This window comes from Marmota monax, unplaced genomic scaffold (assembly GCF_021218885.2).
Source record: "Marmota monax isolate L192 unplaced genomic scaffold, Marmota_monax_Labrador192_F-V1.1 WCK01_AAM20220418_F8-fsc00001, whole genome shotgun sequence".
NCBI classification, from domain to species: domain Eukaryota; kingdom Metazoa; phylum Chordata; class Mammalia; order Rodentia; family Sciuridae; genus Marmota; species Marmota monax.
Genome location: NW_026693777.1, coordinates 894,631 through 913,329, shown reverse-complemented (window position 1 = coordinate 913,329; position 18,699 = coordinate 894,631). Strand labels below are relative to the sequence as shown.

Genomic DNA, 18,699 nt, shown 5'->3' with positions numbered 1-18,699 from the left:
GACATATCCAGAGACTTTGAATGATTTTTTAAGAATCATTTTTCAGTAGTTAAATTGTGTTTTACTTGGGAAAGTGACCGCCCAGATCTATACTCTGTGGTTTTGGGAGGTCCTTTGCCTTGCCAAATTATACTTTACTGCTTATACTAATTATCCTAATGATGCATCAGGCATACTAAAAGTTTGCGTTTGTATTTACCAGCCTAAGTAAAATACTGCTATTATTGAAAGCACTGATATTGAAACCCACAATCATGATTGGCAACTTCCTTAAGATGCATGGCAGAATTTGGTTGTCAGACTAAACTGTTACCAGTACTAGAGATTGAACCCAGGACCTTATGTATGCTAGGCAAGCACTGTACCCCACTGCTCTACCTTCCTAGCCCTTTGTATTTTTTTATATTGAAACTGAATCTTACTGGCTTCAAAGTTTTGATCTTCCTGTCTCAGCCTCCCTAGTAGCTGGGATTTCAGACATGATACAGTGCACCCACCTTGACTTCAGTTCTCATTTACTTATATTGGTTATAGTTTTTTTCTGTTTATTGTGGGGTGTTTTTTTGTTGGTGGTGGTTTTGAGTTTTGGTAATTCCTTCATGGTATGGTAGATTTACCTTCTGGGAATAAAGGTTGTCAACCCATGCTTTGATAAATCAACATTGACCAAGCATAGTGTACCCTACTTAGCTTGGAAAAACAAATTGCTGATAAGAAATTTGCTTTTATGAATACCTTGAAATTTTTATAGAGATCTAAAAATGCATAAGGACTTGAAAATTAATCCACACAGTTTTATAGTTATATATGTTTCCTTTGTATTATAAGTATTCTGAAAGAATTAATCACTTCTCATTCATCTCTATATTCCTGCTAATTCTGAAACAAAATCCTTTTAGCCCTGGGATTCAGCATATTGTACAACATACAACTCTTCACATGCTTATGCATTCACATTTATCTGTCCTTCCTTATACTCTTTTTCTTCATTTGTCAATCTTCTAACCTTCCCCTAACTCAGTATTACCCTTCTCCCTTAGAAGTTGCTGTTTCTCCAATCAGAAGTAGTCATGCCTTTTTTCTATTCCCAAGGCAATTTTGTCACTTTTATGATGTTTTACTTATATTGTAATTACCTGTCCTATTGTAGACTATAAGATCAAAGTCTTTTTTCATTTTCTTATTGCCATATATTTTGTACATAGAACTTAATTATTGGATAAATGAATGGAAAAATGAATTTTTGAATGATGTAATCTTTTTTTTTTTTTTTTTTACAGCAGAGAGACACATAAGATTGCAGTATTTTATGTTGCTGAAGGACAAGAAGATAAACACTCCATTCTCACCAATACTGGAGGAAGTCAAGCATATGAAGATTTTGTGGCTGGTCTTGGTTGGGAGGTATGTTTTTAAATTATACCAAATATTTTATAGTCATCCCTTGTTATCCTTGGGAGATTGGACCCTCATCCCCTGTGGATACCAAAATCCAAAAATGCTCAAGTCCTTTATATCAAACATTGAAGTATGTGCTTATGCACATATCCTCCTGTATTAATTCATCTTTAGATTACTCGTAATGCCTAATACAATGTAAATTCTGTATAAATAGTTATTATGATGTATTAAGAAATTTAAAAAATATATTTGTAGTTATAGATGGACAGACACAATACTTTATTTATGTTTATGTGTTGCTGAGGAGTGAACCCAGTGCCTTACATGTGCTAGGCAAGCACTCTACCAGTGAGCCACAACCCCAACTCTGATGTATTAAGAAATTTTGACAAGGAAGAAAGTCTGTATTATAGTGTTCAGCACAAATACAATTTAAAAAAAAATATTTTCCATCTGTTGTTTGAAATCACAAATGTAGCCCATGGCTATTTGGAAGCAGAGGGTTATTTTTCTTTTTCTTTTCAGCCTATTTTAGAGTCATTATTTTAGGAGACACAATAACTTAATGATGGTTTATTATTGTTTCTGTCTTACATCTCATCTGTGAATATAGTAGCAATTGGGACTTTGAAAGTCAGAGTGGTGACTGGTTTTTTTGAGACAATATTTTGTCAGAGTACTGAACTCATAGGTTTAGAAGATCTAGAGTTTCCTTGCAACAATGACCAATAGATTGGTGATCTTCAAACTAAGACTTTAGACTGTACAGAGCTTTCTATGGGCACATGTGCATGTTTAATTTCAAGGAAATTAATTTTCAGATCCTCAATTTACTAATAACTAATGCTAGAGGGCTTATCTGTACTCTCTTGCCTCTCTTTTTCTGTTCTTTTACTTTGTAATAGAAGGCACACTACTCACTCACCCCAAATCCTACTTTGTCCCAGAGAGGTTTGGCACCAGTTCAAGAAGGTGTTCTCCTAAATGAGAGTCTCTGACAGCAAGGCAAGAAATATTGAAAGGTGTAGCACTTATGTTGTCCTGGCAACCAACTCAAGGTTCCTCTGTCACATCTGTCTATTTCAAAATTATTACTCAGAAGCCAGGTATTTTTCATAGAGGTTTGTGATATTCTTGTTTGAATTAAAAAATGAAGCACCAGACATGTTCTAACAGAAAATGAATCTGATATGGATGATTTTATCATTAAGCTAAAAGCAAACATCTTATGTATATTGAATCAGCCAAATCTGTAGCTTCAAATTTTTGACAAAAACATATTTAAGGTACATATACGTGAAACATAAGGTACACTGTAAGTTATATCTTTAGCAATCATTTAAATTTGTGATGAAATTTTTATTATAGTTGTCAACTTAATAAATAATTTCTTAAAAAGCTTATAGAGAACATATTAACAAAATTGTTGAAGACCATTGCAGTAGACTTGAACCTTCTAAAGGACATTTCATCTCACTGATTTTTTTTTTTTAATCCCACTGTTTTTCTCAATGTATGGTATATTGGTCTTTAGTGTTTAGTATACACTTTTATGGCTGATCTGCTATTTTAAGTGAATTTTCTAAGTTCTGAGGCCTCTTTGCATTTACCACAGGTAATAATATTCTTTTTTATTTTTTTTTAGTTGTAGATGGACACAATATCTTTTTTTTTTAGTTGTAGATATTCTTTTTTTTTTTAATTATAGATGGACACAATACCTTTATTTATTTATTTTTATGTGGTGCTGAGGACTGAATCTAGTGCCTTACCCATGCCAGGCGAGTCCTCTGCTACTGAGCCACAACCCCAGCCCCAATAATATTCTCTCACCCAATGGAGATGATTTAAAGTTCAGTAGAGGGGATTTGTCTGAAAAGTCTTTAAAAAGTATAAAAGATATTATAAATGGATTCTCTGTATAAAATGCCATAAAAGTATTAGTAAAAGTGAGAGACATGAAAAGAACAAATTAGTAGGACTCACTTTTTGATTTAAAAACTTACACTACCAAGCAAAGCAAATCACGATATTGTGGTGTGGTTCTAACATGAGGGTAGGCATGTAGATCAATGGAATAGAATTGACAGTCCAGAAACCAATCTACTTATTTATAGTCAACTGATCTTTGACGTTGATGCCAAGACCATCTTATCAACAAATGGTGCTGAACAACTGGATAGCCATATGCAAAAGAATGAAGTTGGAGGGCTGGGACCAGAGCACTTGCCTAGCATATGTGAGGCACTGGGTTCAATCCTCAGCACCACATAAAAATAAATAAAATAAAGGGATTCTGTCCATCTACAACTACAAAAAAAAAAATTTTAAATAAAGAATGAAGCTGGAACTTACCTCACATCATATATGAAAATTGACTCAAAATGGACGAAAGACCTAAAATTATAAAACACTTGAAAGAAAATATAAGGGCAAGTTTTGGCAAAGGATTTTTGGATGTCATACTAAAAGCATAAGCAACAAGGGAAAAACTAGATAATAAACTGGCTGTGGTAGCATATGCCCGTAATTCCTAGCAGCTAGGGAAGCTGACACAGGAGAATCACAAATTCAAGGTCAACCTCAGCAATTTAACAAGGCCCTAAGTAACTTAGTAAGACCCAGTCTCAAAATAAAAAAGGGCTGGGAATATGGCTTATTGGTAAAGTGCTCCTTGAGTCAATTCCTGGTACAAAATAAAATTAGATAATAAGAACATCAAAATAAAAACTTTTGTACTTCAAGGAACACCCTCAACAGAGTTAAAAGACAGCCAACAAAATTGGAGAAAATAATTATTATAATGTATCTGATAAGAGAGTTGTGTCTAGAATATAAAAAGAACTCAGACAAATAAAAAATTAGAAGACAATTTAAAAATTACCAAAGGACCAAATAGACCTTTCTCCAAAGAACACATGAAAAGATGCTCAACATCATTGGCTATCAGAAAAATGCATATGAAAACCACAGTGCTATATCATTTCACACCCTTCAAAGTGGCTAGGATCAAAAATAGCTTTTGGTAGGATTTAGAACAATCTGAATTTTCATACACTATAAGAGGGGATATAAAATGATGAAACCTTGTGGAAAAGAGTCTGGCAACTCATCAAATGATTAAACATAGAGGTTCCATATAACTAAACAGTTCTAAATATGTATGAGGAGAAATGAAAGCACAAGTCTGCATGTAAACCTGTACATATATGTTTATAGCAGAATTATTCATAATAACGTAATAGTGAAAACAGCCCGTAGGTTCTTCAGTGGATAAATGGGTAAATTATATGTGGTATATCCATAAAAGTTATTAATCAGCCATAAAAAGAAATGGATACTGATAAGTGCTAGAACAAGAATGTACCTTAAAAACAATTCTAAGTGAAAACAACAGTCACCAAGACTCCTTATTTGATCGATTTATATGTGATGTCCACAGTATCTGTAGGTTGTACTTGTCTGTGAATGTACTAAAGTCCCATCAAATTTGTACAAAGGGATCTTCTTTTTTAGATTGTTTGAATACATGTACAGTCCCTATTTTCATGCTGAGCACAACAAAAACCCTCGATATTACTTAAAAAACTAATATGAGATTGAAAGGTAGAGAGAAAGCAGAACAGCTATGGACTTTGGGACTGAGGAATACATAATGATGAATTTTCCACGTTTCCTTTTTTTCTCTCACATATATACAAGACTTGGAACTGAAGATGTTTTGGTAACTGAAAAACATCATTAGAAGCTAGGCCCAGATGTCTGTAATCCCAGTGGCTCTGGAGGCTGAAGCAAGAGGATCACAAGTTCAAAACCAACCTCAGCAACAGCGAGGCACTAAGCAGCTCAGTGAGACCCTGTCTGTAAATAAAATACAAAATAGGGCTAGGGATGTGGCTCAGTGGTTGAGTGCCTCTAAATTCAATTCCCAGTACCCCTCCCCACCAAAAATCATTAGGCAAAAATGACCCTCCCCCCCACACAAAAAAAAAAGCTAAAGGAGCAACCTATCTAAAAGGCACATATTTTTAAAAAATTAGAAAGTAATTGGTATACTCCAGCCATATACTTCAGAAAATACCTTGACTTCATCCCCACCCCTTACAACAAAGGCCAAATAGGGAGTCTAGACTTCCACCTTCATGAGGCAATAATGAAGTGCCAGCAATACTACACTGGGGAAGTGTCAGAGAAGGCCAAGAAGAAAGACAATCTCCACCAGTTGGTAATGATCCCTCATGTATACACCCATACTTCAGTGGAAACTACATAGGAAACCTGGAATTCTTTTTAGTATTGGGGATGGAACACAGGGGCATTCAAACACTGAGCCACATGTCAACCCTTTTTGTGTATTTTATTTAGAGACAGGGTCTTGCTGAGTTGCTTAGGGACTTACTAAGTTGCTGAGGGTAGCTTTGAACTCGCAATCCTCCTGCCTCAGCTTCCCGAGCCACTGGGTTTAACCAGCATGTGCCACCATGTCCAGTTAGGAAACCTGGAATTCTGTTTCCAATCAGCAGTAATGAGACCCTCTTACCCTGCTAACTGGGATAGTATTAGAGGAGGTCGGTGGAGAGTTAAGACTTTCCCTATAACCCAATAGTAATTAGGCCACCCTACCACTAAATCAGTGGACATAAGAAACCAGAATCCTTCCTCCGCCTAGCAGTAATGAGGCTCTCTCTCCCTTTGCAGGTATCAGAGGAGGTTTAGTGGAAACCTATATTCCTACCTTTACCTGGCAATAATGAGGCAACACCTTGTCCCTCTTCCCAACTCTTTTCCCTGCTGGAGCAGTGTTAGGAAACTACCAGCTATGTCGTTTTAAGACTTAGAGTCTCATAACATGAAAATATCCCATTTTTATTCAAAATCATTCAGTATACAAAGAACCAGAGAGATCTCAAACAAAATTTAAGAAGTCAGTAGATGCCCACACCAAGATAACAAAAATTTTTAAGCAACTATGCAGAAATGGTTCCTTGAGCAATTAGGAGCACAGTTCAAACAAATGAAAAATAGAAAATATCAACAGAGAAATACAAAATACAATAAACAGCCAAATGGAAACTTTAGAACTGAATGTATAGTAACTGAAACAGAAAGTTTATTAGCTGGGCCCAGCAACAGAGTAGAATGCGAATGGGGGTACAGAAGAATCAGTAAACTGGAAGATAATAAAACAGTAGAAATCAACCTGAACATCAGAGACAAAACAGACCTAAAAACAATGGACAACTTTAGGGACCTGTGAGACTGTACTAAAAGATCTAACCTTCTTATACTCTGAGTCCCAGAAGAAAAGAGAAGCTAGGTCTGAAAAAGTGCTTGAAGAAATAATGGCTGAAAACTTCCCAAATTTTATAAGAAACCTAAAAGTACTAGGAGAAACCCAAACAGGATAAACCAAAAGAAATTCATACTAAGACTTATCATTATAAAAACTAAAGACAAAAACAAAAGTCTTGAGCAGAGAAAAAAGTAGACCTGTTTTAAGGGGGTAAACAAAAACAACTAGAATGATATAGCAAATTTCTCATCAGAATCAGAACACTAGGAAGTGACATAGTATTTTTTCAAGTCCTGAAAGAAAAATGTCAACTCAGAATATAACTAGCAAAAATATCCTTTGAGGGAAAAAACTCTCTCAGATGAAAGAGAACTTGTTACCATGAAGTTTTACCCTGAAACAATCACTGAATCAAGTTCTGTTAACAGAAAGGGAGTGTGGTAAAGGAAGGAAGAGAGCATGAAAAGAAAAATTAAGGGTAAATATTATACTTTCCTTCTTCTCTGGAGTTTTCCTAATTATGTTTGACGGTGGAAGCAAAAAATTATAACACAATCTGATGTATTTCTAAATATATAGAGAGGAAATATTTATGACAGTTATACTTTATGCAAGGATCAGTCCACGAAGAAGACAGAGCAATCCTAAATGTATATGCATCAAACAACAGAACTATAAAAGATGTGAAGCAGAAGCTGAAGAATAGACAGATCCACAATTATATTCCCCCTCTCAGCAACTGAGAGAACTTGATGGAAAATCAGCAAGTGTATGGAAGAATTTAATACCATCAGCCATCAGGATCTACTCTACAATTTTAGAGCCCTTCACCCAACAACACAATGATTCACATTCTTTTCAAGTGCCCATAGGACATATCAAGATAGACAATTTCCTAGGCCATAAAACAAACCTGAACAAATTCAAGAGCATTGAAATCATGGAATATGTTCTCCCTCCATAATGGAGTCAAACCTGAATTCATTAACAGAAAGGTAACGGGACGGCTGGGGTTGTGGCTCTGTGGAGCACTCACCTAGTATCTAGCTCAACCATCTAACTCATTCTCATGAAAATGGCTTTTTATTGTCCCCATACAAAATTTTATGGACTTGGGGTACTACAATGATTTGTTTACAGGTGTCCTACCCTGTGTTTTCCTTTAATGCCAGGAAAAAAAAAAAAAGAAAGAAAATAAAGATTCTTTAAAAAAAAAAAAGGTAATGGGAAAATATTCAACACTTAGGTTACACACAACATGATTCCTTTTATAAGACATTATTGAAATGACAGTTATAGAAATGGAAAACAAATGAGTGATTTCCTGGAGTTAAGGAAGAGCCGGGGTGAAAGGGATAGTAGATGCAGCTCACATAACAGGGCAACATGGGGGATCCTTGTGGTATTGAAAATGTTCATCTCTTAATCATATCAGTGTTAGTATCTGCAGTTATCTCCAAGTATTTAACTTAAAAACAGACCATCAAAATGTTACAAAGGTGTTTACAGCAAAGGAACACTAAATTGAGACTTTCTTTTATCTTCTGTATATAATCAGATAATTGACATGAAAATAGATCACTTTCTCACTTAAAAAAAAAAAACTATACTGAGCTACCATTTTTCACCCATCAGATTAGCAAAGATCAAAGTTTGATATATTACTATATTTGAGAGGATACAAGGGAAACACAAATTTATTTATTTTCACAAATAAGACATGGTAGATGCTCAGTGTAATTTACTGAAGCATTGACTTAAGCAAGATTGGAAACAACCTAAATATCCTTAAAGTAGGAAACTAGTTATATTATTATACATCAATATAATGAGCTTCCATGAAGCCATGAAAACAAAACAAAAAAAAATGATGAAGCTCTTTGTAGAAGGGATATTTTTCAAGATATTTTAAATACAAAAAGCAAGGTACAGAACATTGTATTTCCATATTTCATGTGTACATATACACCACCTTACACAACATTTAATTATATATGCAAAGAATGCTGTTGGAAGAATACTTAAGTTGTTTTCTAAGAGGGGAACTGAGTAGTGATAGATGAGAGATACAGAAAATATTTTGGTATACCTTTTTATACTTTCGAGTTTTTAATAATATACTAACTAGCCAAAACTAAATTTTAAAAACAATTGTAAGAAATTGAGGTGATCTTATAGTAATGGCATAAAAACAAATCTTTCTTTCATATGTTCAGCAATTAGTAATTAATAATGAGACATGTTTAATTCACATAATATAGGAATTTATTTTTGTAATTCTCCATTGTATCAGGTATTCAGATTTTATTGTTTAAAACTATATGCATAAGGGCTAGTAAAAGTATATGTACAAGGGCTGGAGTTGTGGCTCAGTGGTAGAGCACTTGCCTAGCATGTGTGAGGCACTGGGTTCATTTCTCAGCACTGCATATAAATAAATAAAATAAAGGCCCATTGACAACCAAAAAATATTTTTTGAAAAAAAGTATATGCATAAGTGCTTTTCTCTAGTAAAAAGACATTATTTAGGCTTTCTTTTTTCTTTGTTGTATTTCCCTAATTTTCTCCAGTGACCACAATTTCTTTGTTTCTTTGTAACACACAAGTCAATACAATCCAATGCAATGGCTTTTCGCTTCGCTCCGGGCAGAGAAGGTGAATGTGTAATCAGCAGTGGATTGTAAGTACCCTAGGCAAAGAAAGCTGAGTGTGCCCTGCCTTTTTTTTTTTGAATATTTTTTATACAGGGAGAGTTTGTGGATTGGGATTGTTGGCTGGGCTGCAGTTTCTGTGCCGAAAATCCACTCCGCGGGAGCCGCCATTTGCTCTCTGCTAGCTGTCTTGATGGCTATGTCTACATTGTCCGGTAGAGGTTGGAGCTGGGCTGCGTGCCGAGCCCTGTCCTCCGAAGGCTGGACCGCAGCCTTGAGCGCCTGGGTCGCCTGTTCGCCACTGCACCCTCGGGCAGAGCATGCTCTGGGGTCGTTCTGCATCCCCCTGCGAGGGGACCCGTGCTCCAGAGGAGGGGGCTGGAGAGCCGCGGCGGCAGCCGCTTGGGCTCCGGGGGCCGGGCACCGGGCAGCGGCGCAGCTACGGTCGCGGACGAGCGCGGCACCCCTGAGCGTGGCCCCGGGGAAGAGGCGACGGCGGCAGGGTTTAATTTCTAGAAATCTGGACTGGAAACAGAAGCAGCAGTTTGTATAATCTCAAGAACTTGCTTATGCCAGGAAGCTGTAAGGGCAACATGAATATCATTGAGGAGATCTAACATGGCAGCGGGCGGGGAGAGATCAAGTCTCTGACCTCTTCAACTGCGCGGGCATAGGGAGCTGTAAATTGTATAAATGCTGTTTGCTCAGGATCACTAAGCAGTGCTGAGCTGACGTGGATCTGGGGTGTACAGTCTGGGCCCCTCAGAACACACACACCGAGCCCGGATCGGCTGCATTCAAGCTCCGGTTCGCCTGCTTCTCGTGACTCAGCACTAACGATCCCGCTGAAATAACTAGTTGGCCCTTATGAACTTTCAGAGGTAAAAACCAACCGAGCCTTCATAGGCAATGGCCACAGGATTGAAACGGGGATTGGGAGAGACAGTCAGGACCCACCCGTTGCATTGGTCACCCGGCAAAGGGAACGAGCGGTCACCATTTGCATGGGATTCCACCTTGGCGGAGAACTGACGTCACGGGCGGAGGAGATAACTGCATTGAAACCAGCGCGACAGGGCTCCCCGGAGCAGCAGACATGGTGTGTAGCCAGTATTGTGGTGAGCGTCACAGGTGAGCGCGGCCTGGCTTGAGGAAACACAAGAGAAGGCCCTAGGCACTCAGGATTGGAGACCCGCCCAGTCTGTGAGGAAGAACTGCTACACAGTGATTGGTTCCCACCTAGTGAGAGGAGAAGCTTGACCCAGTGGGCACAGCTCCACCTACTGGAAGAGAAATTAATCGAACTCTATGACTGCATTTATTATTATTATCATTTTTTTTCTTTTTCTCTTTTTTTTCTTTCATTTTCAATTTTTGTGTTGTTGTTGTTCTTTAACTTTTTTTAATGTTTCTAATTTTTTTATTTTTATTATTATTATAATTTTTTTAATTTTAATTTTCATTATTTTTATTATCATTATTATTTTTGTAAAAAAAATTTTCTTTTATTTTCTAACTGTTTTGTGTGTGTTTTGTTTCTTTTGTCTTTTCATTTCTTTTCAATTTTCTTATTCCCCCTTCCTTGAATTCTAACTGCCTACTCTCATTCTCTTTAGTGACTTCTTCCCTTCCCTTCTAATATCTTTCTTCCCAAGCATCAAATAAATTTATAAGAGTAAACAGTAACTCAGCAGTCAAAACAGAACAAGAAGTAACATGAGCAGCATAAAAAAGCAAGGAAGAAAAGGGGTACAAACAATGAAGGACAGCCTAAATATTCAGGAGGACCTAGAGTCAGCAGAAAAATGGTCATATAAAGAACTCAAGGAATACCTTAGACAGATGGAATGGAATCTTAAAGAGGATACGAGACAGCAAATCCAAACAGTGAAAGAACACTTTGAAAATGAATTACATAAACAGATAAAAGAAGAAGTTAAGCATCTTTATCAGGAGATAGAGATTATAAAAAAAATCAAACAATAATTCTAGAAATGAAGGAAACGATAAACCAAATTAAAAACTCAATTGAGAGTATCACTAACAGAGTTGAGCAAGTAGAAGCCAGAACGTCAGATAATGAAGACAAAATATATCATCTTGAAAAGAGCCTAGCCAACTCAGAAAGGCTGGTTAAAAATCACGAGAGAAACATCCAAGAGATATGGGATAACCTAAAAAAACCAAACCTACGAGTCATCGGGATAGAAGAAGGTACAGAGATTCAAACCAAGGGAATGAGTAGCCTGCTGAATGAAATAATTACAGAAAACTTTCCAGAAATAAAAAAGGAAACGGATATACAAATTTTAGATGCATACAGGACACCGAGCACACAAAATCACAGTAGACCAACGCCAAAACACATTGTTATGAAGATATCCAATATACAGAACAAAGAGAAAATATTAAAAGCTACAAGAGAAAGGAGGCAGATTACATTCAGGGGTAAACCAATAAGGTTAACAACGGATTTTTCATCACAGACGCTGAAAGCGAGAAGATCCTGGAACAACGTATTTCAAACAATGAAAGACAATGGATGCCAACCAAGAATTCTGTATCCAGCAAAATTAAGCTTCAGGTACGACAATGAAATAAAAATCTTTCATGATAAACAAAAGCTAAAAGAACTTGCAGCCAGAAAAGCAGCATTGCAAAGCATCTTGAGCAAAACACTACACGAGGAAGAAATGAAAAACAGTAACCAAAACCATCAGTGGGAAGTGCCTCTATAAAAACAGAGGGCAGGGGGAAAGCTAACCATGGAGAAACAAGCTAAATTAAAGAAAAAAAAAAGAAGATAAATAATCAAACATGGCTGGAAGTACAAACCATATATCAATAGTAACTCTAAACGTTAATGGCTTAAACTCTCCAATAAAGCAACATAGGCTGGTAACATGGATTAAAAAAACAAATCCAACAATATGCTGCCTCCAGGAGACACATCTGATTGGAAAAGACATACACAGGCTGAAGGTGAAAGGGTGGGAAAAAATATACCACGCACACGGTCCTCGTAAGCAAGCAGGGGTGGCCATCCTCATATCAAATAAAATCGACTTCAAGACTAAGTTAATCAAAAGGGATAAGGAAGGACATTATATACTGTTAAAAGGAACCATTCACCAACAAGACATAACAATTATCAATATTTATGCACCAAATAATGGTGCTGCGACGTTCATAAAACAAATTCTCCTCAAGTTCAAGAATCAAATAGACCACAACACAATAATTATGGGTGACTTCAACACACCTCTCTCACCATTGGACAGATCCTCCAAACAAAAGTTGAATAAAGAAACTATAGAACTCAATATCACAATCAACAACCTAGACTTAACTGACATATATAGAAAATATCAACCATCATCAAGTGGATATACTTTTTTCTCAGCAGCACATGGATCCTTCTCAAAAATAGACCATATATTATGCCATAGGGCAACCCTCAGTAAATATACAGGGGTGGAGATAATCCCATGCATTTTATCTGATCATAATGGAATGAAACTGGAAATCAATGATAAAAGAAGGAAGGAAAAATCCTACATCACATGGAAAATGAACAATATGTTACTGAATGATCAATGGGTTACAGAAGACATAAAGGAGGAAATCAAAAAATTCTTAGAGATAAATGAAAATACAGACACAACATATCGGAATCTATGGGATACAATGAAAGCAGTTTTAAGAGGGAAATTCATCGCCTGGAGGTCATTCCTCAAAAAAAGGAAAAACCAACAAATAAATGAGCTCACACTTCATCTCAAAGCCCTAGAAAAGGAAGAGCAAAACAACAGCAAATGTAGCAGAAGGCAAGAAATAATTAAAATCAGAGCGGAAATCAACGAAATTGAAACAAAAGAAACTATTGAAAAAATTAACAAAACTAAAAGTTGGTTCTTTGAAAAAATAAATAAGATCGACAGACCCTTAGCCATGCTAATGAAGAGAAGAAGAGAGAGAACTCAAATTACTAACATACGGGATGAAAAAGGCAATATCACAACAGACGCTACAGAAATACAGAAGACAATTAGAAATTATTTTGAAAACCTATATTCCAATAAAATAGAAGATAGTGAAGACATCAATAAATTCCTTAAGTCATATGATTTGCCCAGACTGAGTCAGGAGGATACTCACAACTTAAACAGACCAATATCAATAGATGAAATAGAAGAAGCAATCAAAAGACTTCCAACCAAGAAAAGCCCAGGACCGGATGGGTATACAGCGGAGTTTTACAAAACCTTTAAGGAAGAATTAATACCAATACTTTTCAAGCTATTTCAGGAAATAGAAAAAGAGGGAGCTCTTCCAAATTCATTCTATGAGGCCAACATCACCCTGATTCCGAAACCAGACAAAGACACCTCAAAGAAAGAAAACTACAGACCAATATCTCTGATGAACCTAGATGCAAAAATCCTCAATAAAATTCTGGCGAATCGGATACAAAGGCACATCAAAAAAATTGTGCACCATGATCAAGTAGGATTCATCCCTGGAATGCAAGGATGATTCAATATACGGAAATCAATAAATGTTATTCACCACATCAATAGACTTAAAGATAAGAACCATATGATCATCTCAATAGACGCAGAAAAAGCATTCGACAAAGTACAGCATCCCTTTATGTTCAAAACATTAGAAAAACTAGGGATAACAGGAACTTACCTAAGCCTCAGGCTAGCATCATTCTCAATGGAGAAAAATTGAAGGCATTCCCCCTAAAATCTGGAACAAGACAGGGATGCCCTCTATCACCACTTCTATTCAATATAGTTCTCAAAACACTGGCCAGAGCAATTAGACAGACGAAAGAAATTAAAGGCATAAAAATAGGAAAGGAAGAACTTAAAATATCACTATTTGCGGATGACATGATTCTATACCTATAAGACCCAAAAGGGTCTACAAAAAAACTACTAGAACTAATAAATGAATTCAGCAAAGTGGCAGGATATAAAATCAACACGCATAAATCAAAGGCATTCCTGTATATCAGCGACAAAACTTCTGAAACGGAAATGAGGAAAAACACTCCATTCACAATATCCTCAAAAAAAATAAAATACTTGGGAATCAACCTAACAAAAGAGGTGAAGGATTTATACAATGAAAACTACATAACCCTAAAAAGAGAAGTAGAAGAAGATCTTAGAAGATGGAAAAATATACCCTGTTCATGGATAGGCAGAACTAACATCATCAAAATGGCGATATTACCAAAAGTTCTCTATAGGTTTAATGCAATGCCAATCAAAATCCCAATGGCATTTCTTGTAGAAATAGATAAAGCAATCATGAAATTCATATGGAAAAATAAAAGACCCAGAATAGCAAAAGCAATTCTAAGCAGGAAGTGTGAATCAGGTGGTATAGCGATACCGGATTTAAAACTATATTACAGAGCAATAGTAACAAAAACAGCATGGTACTGGTACCAAAACAGGCGGGTGGACCAATGATACAGAATAGAGGACACAGAGACTAATCCACAAAGCTACAACTATCTTATATTTGATAAAGGAGCTAAAAGCATGCAATGGAGGAAGGATAGCATCTTCAACAAATGGTGTTGGGAAAACTGGAAATCCATATGCAACAAAATGAAACTGAATCCCCTCCTCTCACCATGCACAAAAGTTAACTCAAAGTGGATCAAGGAGCTAGATATCAAATCAGAGACTCTGCGTCTGATAGAAGAAAAAGTTGGCTCCGATCTACATATTGTGGGGTCGGGCTCCAAATTCCTTAATAGGACACCCATAGCACAAAAGTTAATAACAAAAATCAACAAATGGGACTTACTTAAACTGAAAAGTTTTTTCTCAGCAAGAGAAACAATAAGAGAGGTAAATAGGGAGCCTACATCATGGGAACAAATTTTTACTCCTCACACTTCAGATAGAGCCCTAATATCCAGAGTATACAAAGAACTCAAAAAATTAAACAATAAGAAAACAAATAACCCAATCAACAAATGGGCCAAAGACCTGAACAGACACTTCTCAGAGGAGGACATACAATCAATCAACAAGTACATGAAAAAATGTTCACCATCTCTAGCAGTCAGAGAAATGCAAATCAAAACCACCCTAAGATACCATCTCACTCCAGTAAGATTGGCAGCCATTATGAAGTCAAACAACAACAAGTGCTAGAGAGGATGTGGGGAAAAGGGTACTCTTGTACATTGCTGGTGGGACTGCAAACTGGTGCGGCCAATTTGGAAAGCAGTATGGAGATTCCTGGGAAAGCTGGGAATGGAACCACCATTGGACTCAGCTATTGCCCTTCTCGGGCTATTCCCTGAAGACCTTAAAAGAGCGTACTACAGGGATACTGCTACATCGATGTTCATAGCAGCACAATTCACAATTGCTAGACTGTGGAACCAACCCAGATGCCCTTCAATAGATGAATGGATAAAAAAGATGTGGCATTTATACACAATGGAGTATTATACAGCACTAAAAAATGACAAAATCATGGAATTTGCAGGGAAATGGATGGCACTAGAGCAGATTATGCTTAGTGAAGCTAGCCAATCCCTAAAAAACAAATGCCAAATGTCTTCTTTGATATAAGGAGAGCAACTAAAAACAGAGCAGGGAGGAAGAGCAGGAGGAAAAGATTAACATTAAACAGAGACATGAGGTGGTAGGGAAAGGGAGAGAAAAGGGAAATTGCATGGTAATGGAGGGAGACCCGCATGGTTATACAAAATTACATATAAGAGGTTGTGAGGGGAATGGGAAAATATACAAGGAGAGAAATGAATTACAGTAGATGGGGTAGAGAGAGAAGATGGGAGGGGAGGGGAGGGGAGATAGTAGAGGATAGGAAAGGTAGCAGAATACAACAGTTACTAATAGGGCATTATGTAAAAATGTGGATGTGTAACCGACGTGATTCTGCAATCTGTATTTGGGGTAAAATTGGGAGTTCAAAACCCACTTGAATCAAATGTATGAAATATGATATGTCAAGAGCTTTGTAATGTTTTGATCAACCAATAAAAAAAAAGGAAAAAAAAAAACAATCCAATGCAATGACCCTGATATTAATGTGTATAGTCAGGAGATAAAATTTTTTAAAGTCCCCCTTGTAGTTTTTTTTTTAATGTAAGTGAAGTATAGTTCTGCATTGTTGAATTTTTGATCTGGACTATGATTGGTTTTTAAAAACTGGGAAGCCAGTTTTATGAGTAAATATGACACTCCTAATTAATCATTCTATCAAATTGACATTACTGTTTTAACTCTTCCCCAAATCATTTCCAGATTTGATTTTTACTCTCTGAACTTGTTTTTCACCCTCAGTCTTTAAATTTACTATTAACACCTAGTTCCCTAACAAAAGATGCATAGTGCACAGCAGTTAATTTCTTTCCTAATTAACTCCTACTCATTAGGAATCCTCATACTTAAGAAAAAAATATAGGCTAGTCTTGAACAGATTAGCTCTTCCTCATACAGTGGTACCTCAGTATCCTTGGCAGATTGGTTTCAGGACCCCTTTTGGATACCAAAATCTGTGAATGCTCAAGACCCTTATATAAAATAGCATAGTGTTTGCATAATGCACATCCTCTTGTATACTTTAAAAAATCTCTAGATAATTATAATACCTAATAGAATATAAATGTTACATAAATAGTTGTTATACTGTATTGTTTAGGGAATAATGACAAGCTGTTTGTACCTGTTCAGTACAGACACAGTTTTTTCTGAATATTTTCAGTGCATAGTCGGTTAAATCTGTATAAATGGAAGACGCAGATACAGAGGACCAACTACAGTTCTAGATTTAGTATTTATTGATAACATGTAAAAGACTTTGTTCCCATTGTTTGTGTAAAGTGAATGAATCATTTTCAATGGTATTTTTGAATTGTATTTAGTTGACTCATTTTATGTGTCTCATTGCTTCTAGGTAAATCTTACGAATCATTGTGGTTTTATGGGTGGACTACAAAAAAACAAAAGCACTGGACTGACCACTCCATATTTTGCTACCTCTACGGTCGAAGTAATATTTCATGTATCAACAAGAATGCCTTCTGATTCTGATGACTCTTTGACCAAAAAAGTAAGTGCTGAGAAAAAAGTATGTTAGAGTTAGAATCTAATAATAAAGAAAAAATATAAAATATGTAACTAATCCAAGTGATCAAGCACTATTTCTCAGTGCAGTATCTCTATACCCAGTGTGGTCTTCAAAAACAGGATTATTTTAGAGTAAAGTGTAATTTCCTCAAAGAACAATGGTTCTTTAAGGATTTTGTGATTAAAAAATACAATTCTCTTTTTAAAATTTTTATTAAGTATATTTGAAATTTACATGTTGTGAGATACGAGAGAAGCAAATTAACATTCATCATTTCACTTAGTTACTTCTATATGATAGAAAAATGCAGCTAAAAATCTATTGTTAAACTAAAATCTCAAATACCATCAAATACCATACAGTTTTATTAAACTACAGTCCTCCTGTTAATTAGCTCTCTAGACTTGTTTATCCTGCATATCCACTGTTTTGTGTTTTAACCTATATCTTTCCATTTTCTCCCCTCAGTTGCTTTAGACATGGTATTCTTCTTAGTACACACACACACACACCACACACACATATATATTCCACATTTAAATGATAACATGCAGTGTTTTTCTTTTGCTTATTTCACTTAGCATAATGTCCTCAAGATCCTTCCATATTGCAGCAAAATGCAGAATCTTCTTTTATTGTAAGACTGAATAATTTCCATTATATATACATACATACAAAAACATACATTTTCTTTATTCATTCATGAATATAGATGCTTAGGTGACTTCCAAATCTTTGGAGTGCAGATATCTTAATGAGGTAGTTATTTTTATCCCAGAAGAGGGATTACTGAGTCATGTGGTAGTTTCTAACTTATTTAGGAACCTCCATGCTTTTTCCCACAATGGCTGTACCAATCTGTATTCCCCCCAACAGTGTGCAAGGGTTCCCTTTCCTCTGTTTTCTCACCAACATTTATCATCTCTTTTTTATAGTAGCCATTTTAACAAATCTGGTAGTGGTTTTGTGTTTCCTGATAATTAGTGATGTTGACCACCTTTTCATGTACCCACAGGCTATTCTCCAGAAAAATATATGTTTGGGTCCTTTGTCCATTTTTTAAGGGAGTTATTTATTTTAGCATTATTGAGTTTTAAGAGTTCTTTATAAGTTTTGGATATTAATCCCTTATCAGATATGTGGTTTGCAAAGTTTTTTTCCTAGTCTATACATTGCCTTTTTAGTTTGTCAATTGTTTCTTTTACTATGCAGAAGCCTTAT

The 18,699-nt window shown here is 36.0% G+C and overlaps 1 protein-coding gene across 6 annotated transcripts in view; it reads left to right on the top strand.

Moving 5' to 3' along the window:
• The window catches only part of Ralgapa1 (Ral GTPase activating protein catalytic subunit alpha 1), a 245,655-nt gene that overhangs the window by 176,824 nt on the left and 50,132 nt on the right, over positions 1-18,699 (top strand). For all 6 annotated transcript variants that reach the window (XM_058584465.1, XM_046460944.2, XM_058584469.1 and 3 more), the window contains 2 exons: positions 1,281-1,404; positions 17,305-17,460. In XM_058584465.1, the coding sequence (XP_058440448.1) occupies positions 1,281-1,404; positions 17,305-17,460 (280 nt within the window). The remainder of the gene's footprint in view (positions 1-1,280; positions 1,405-17,304; positions 17,461-18,699) is intronic.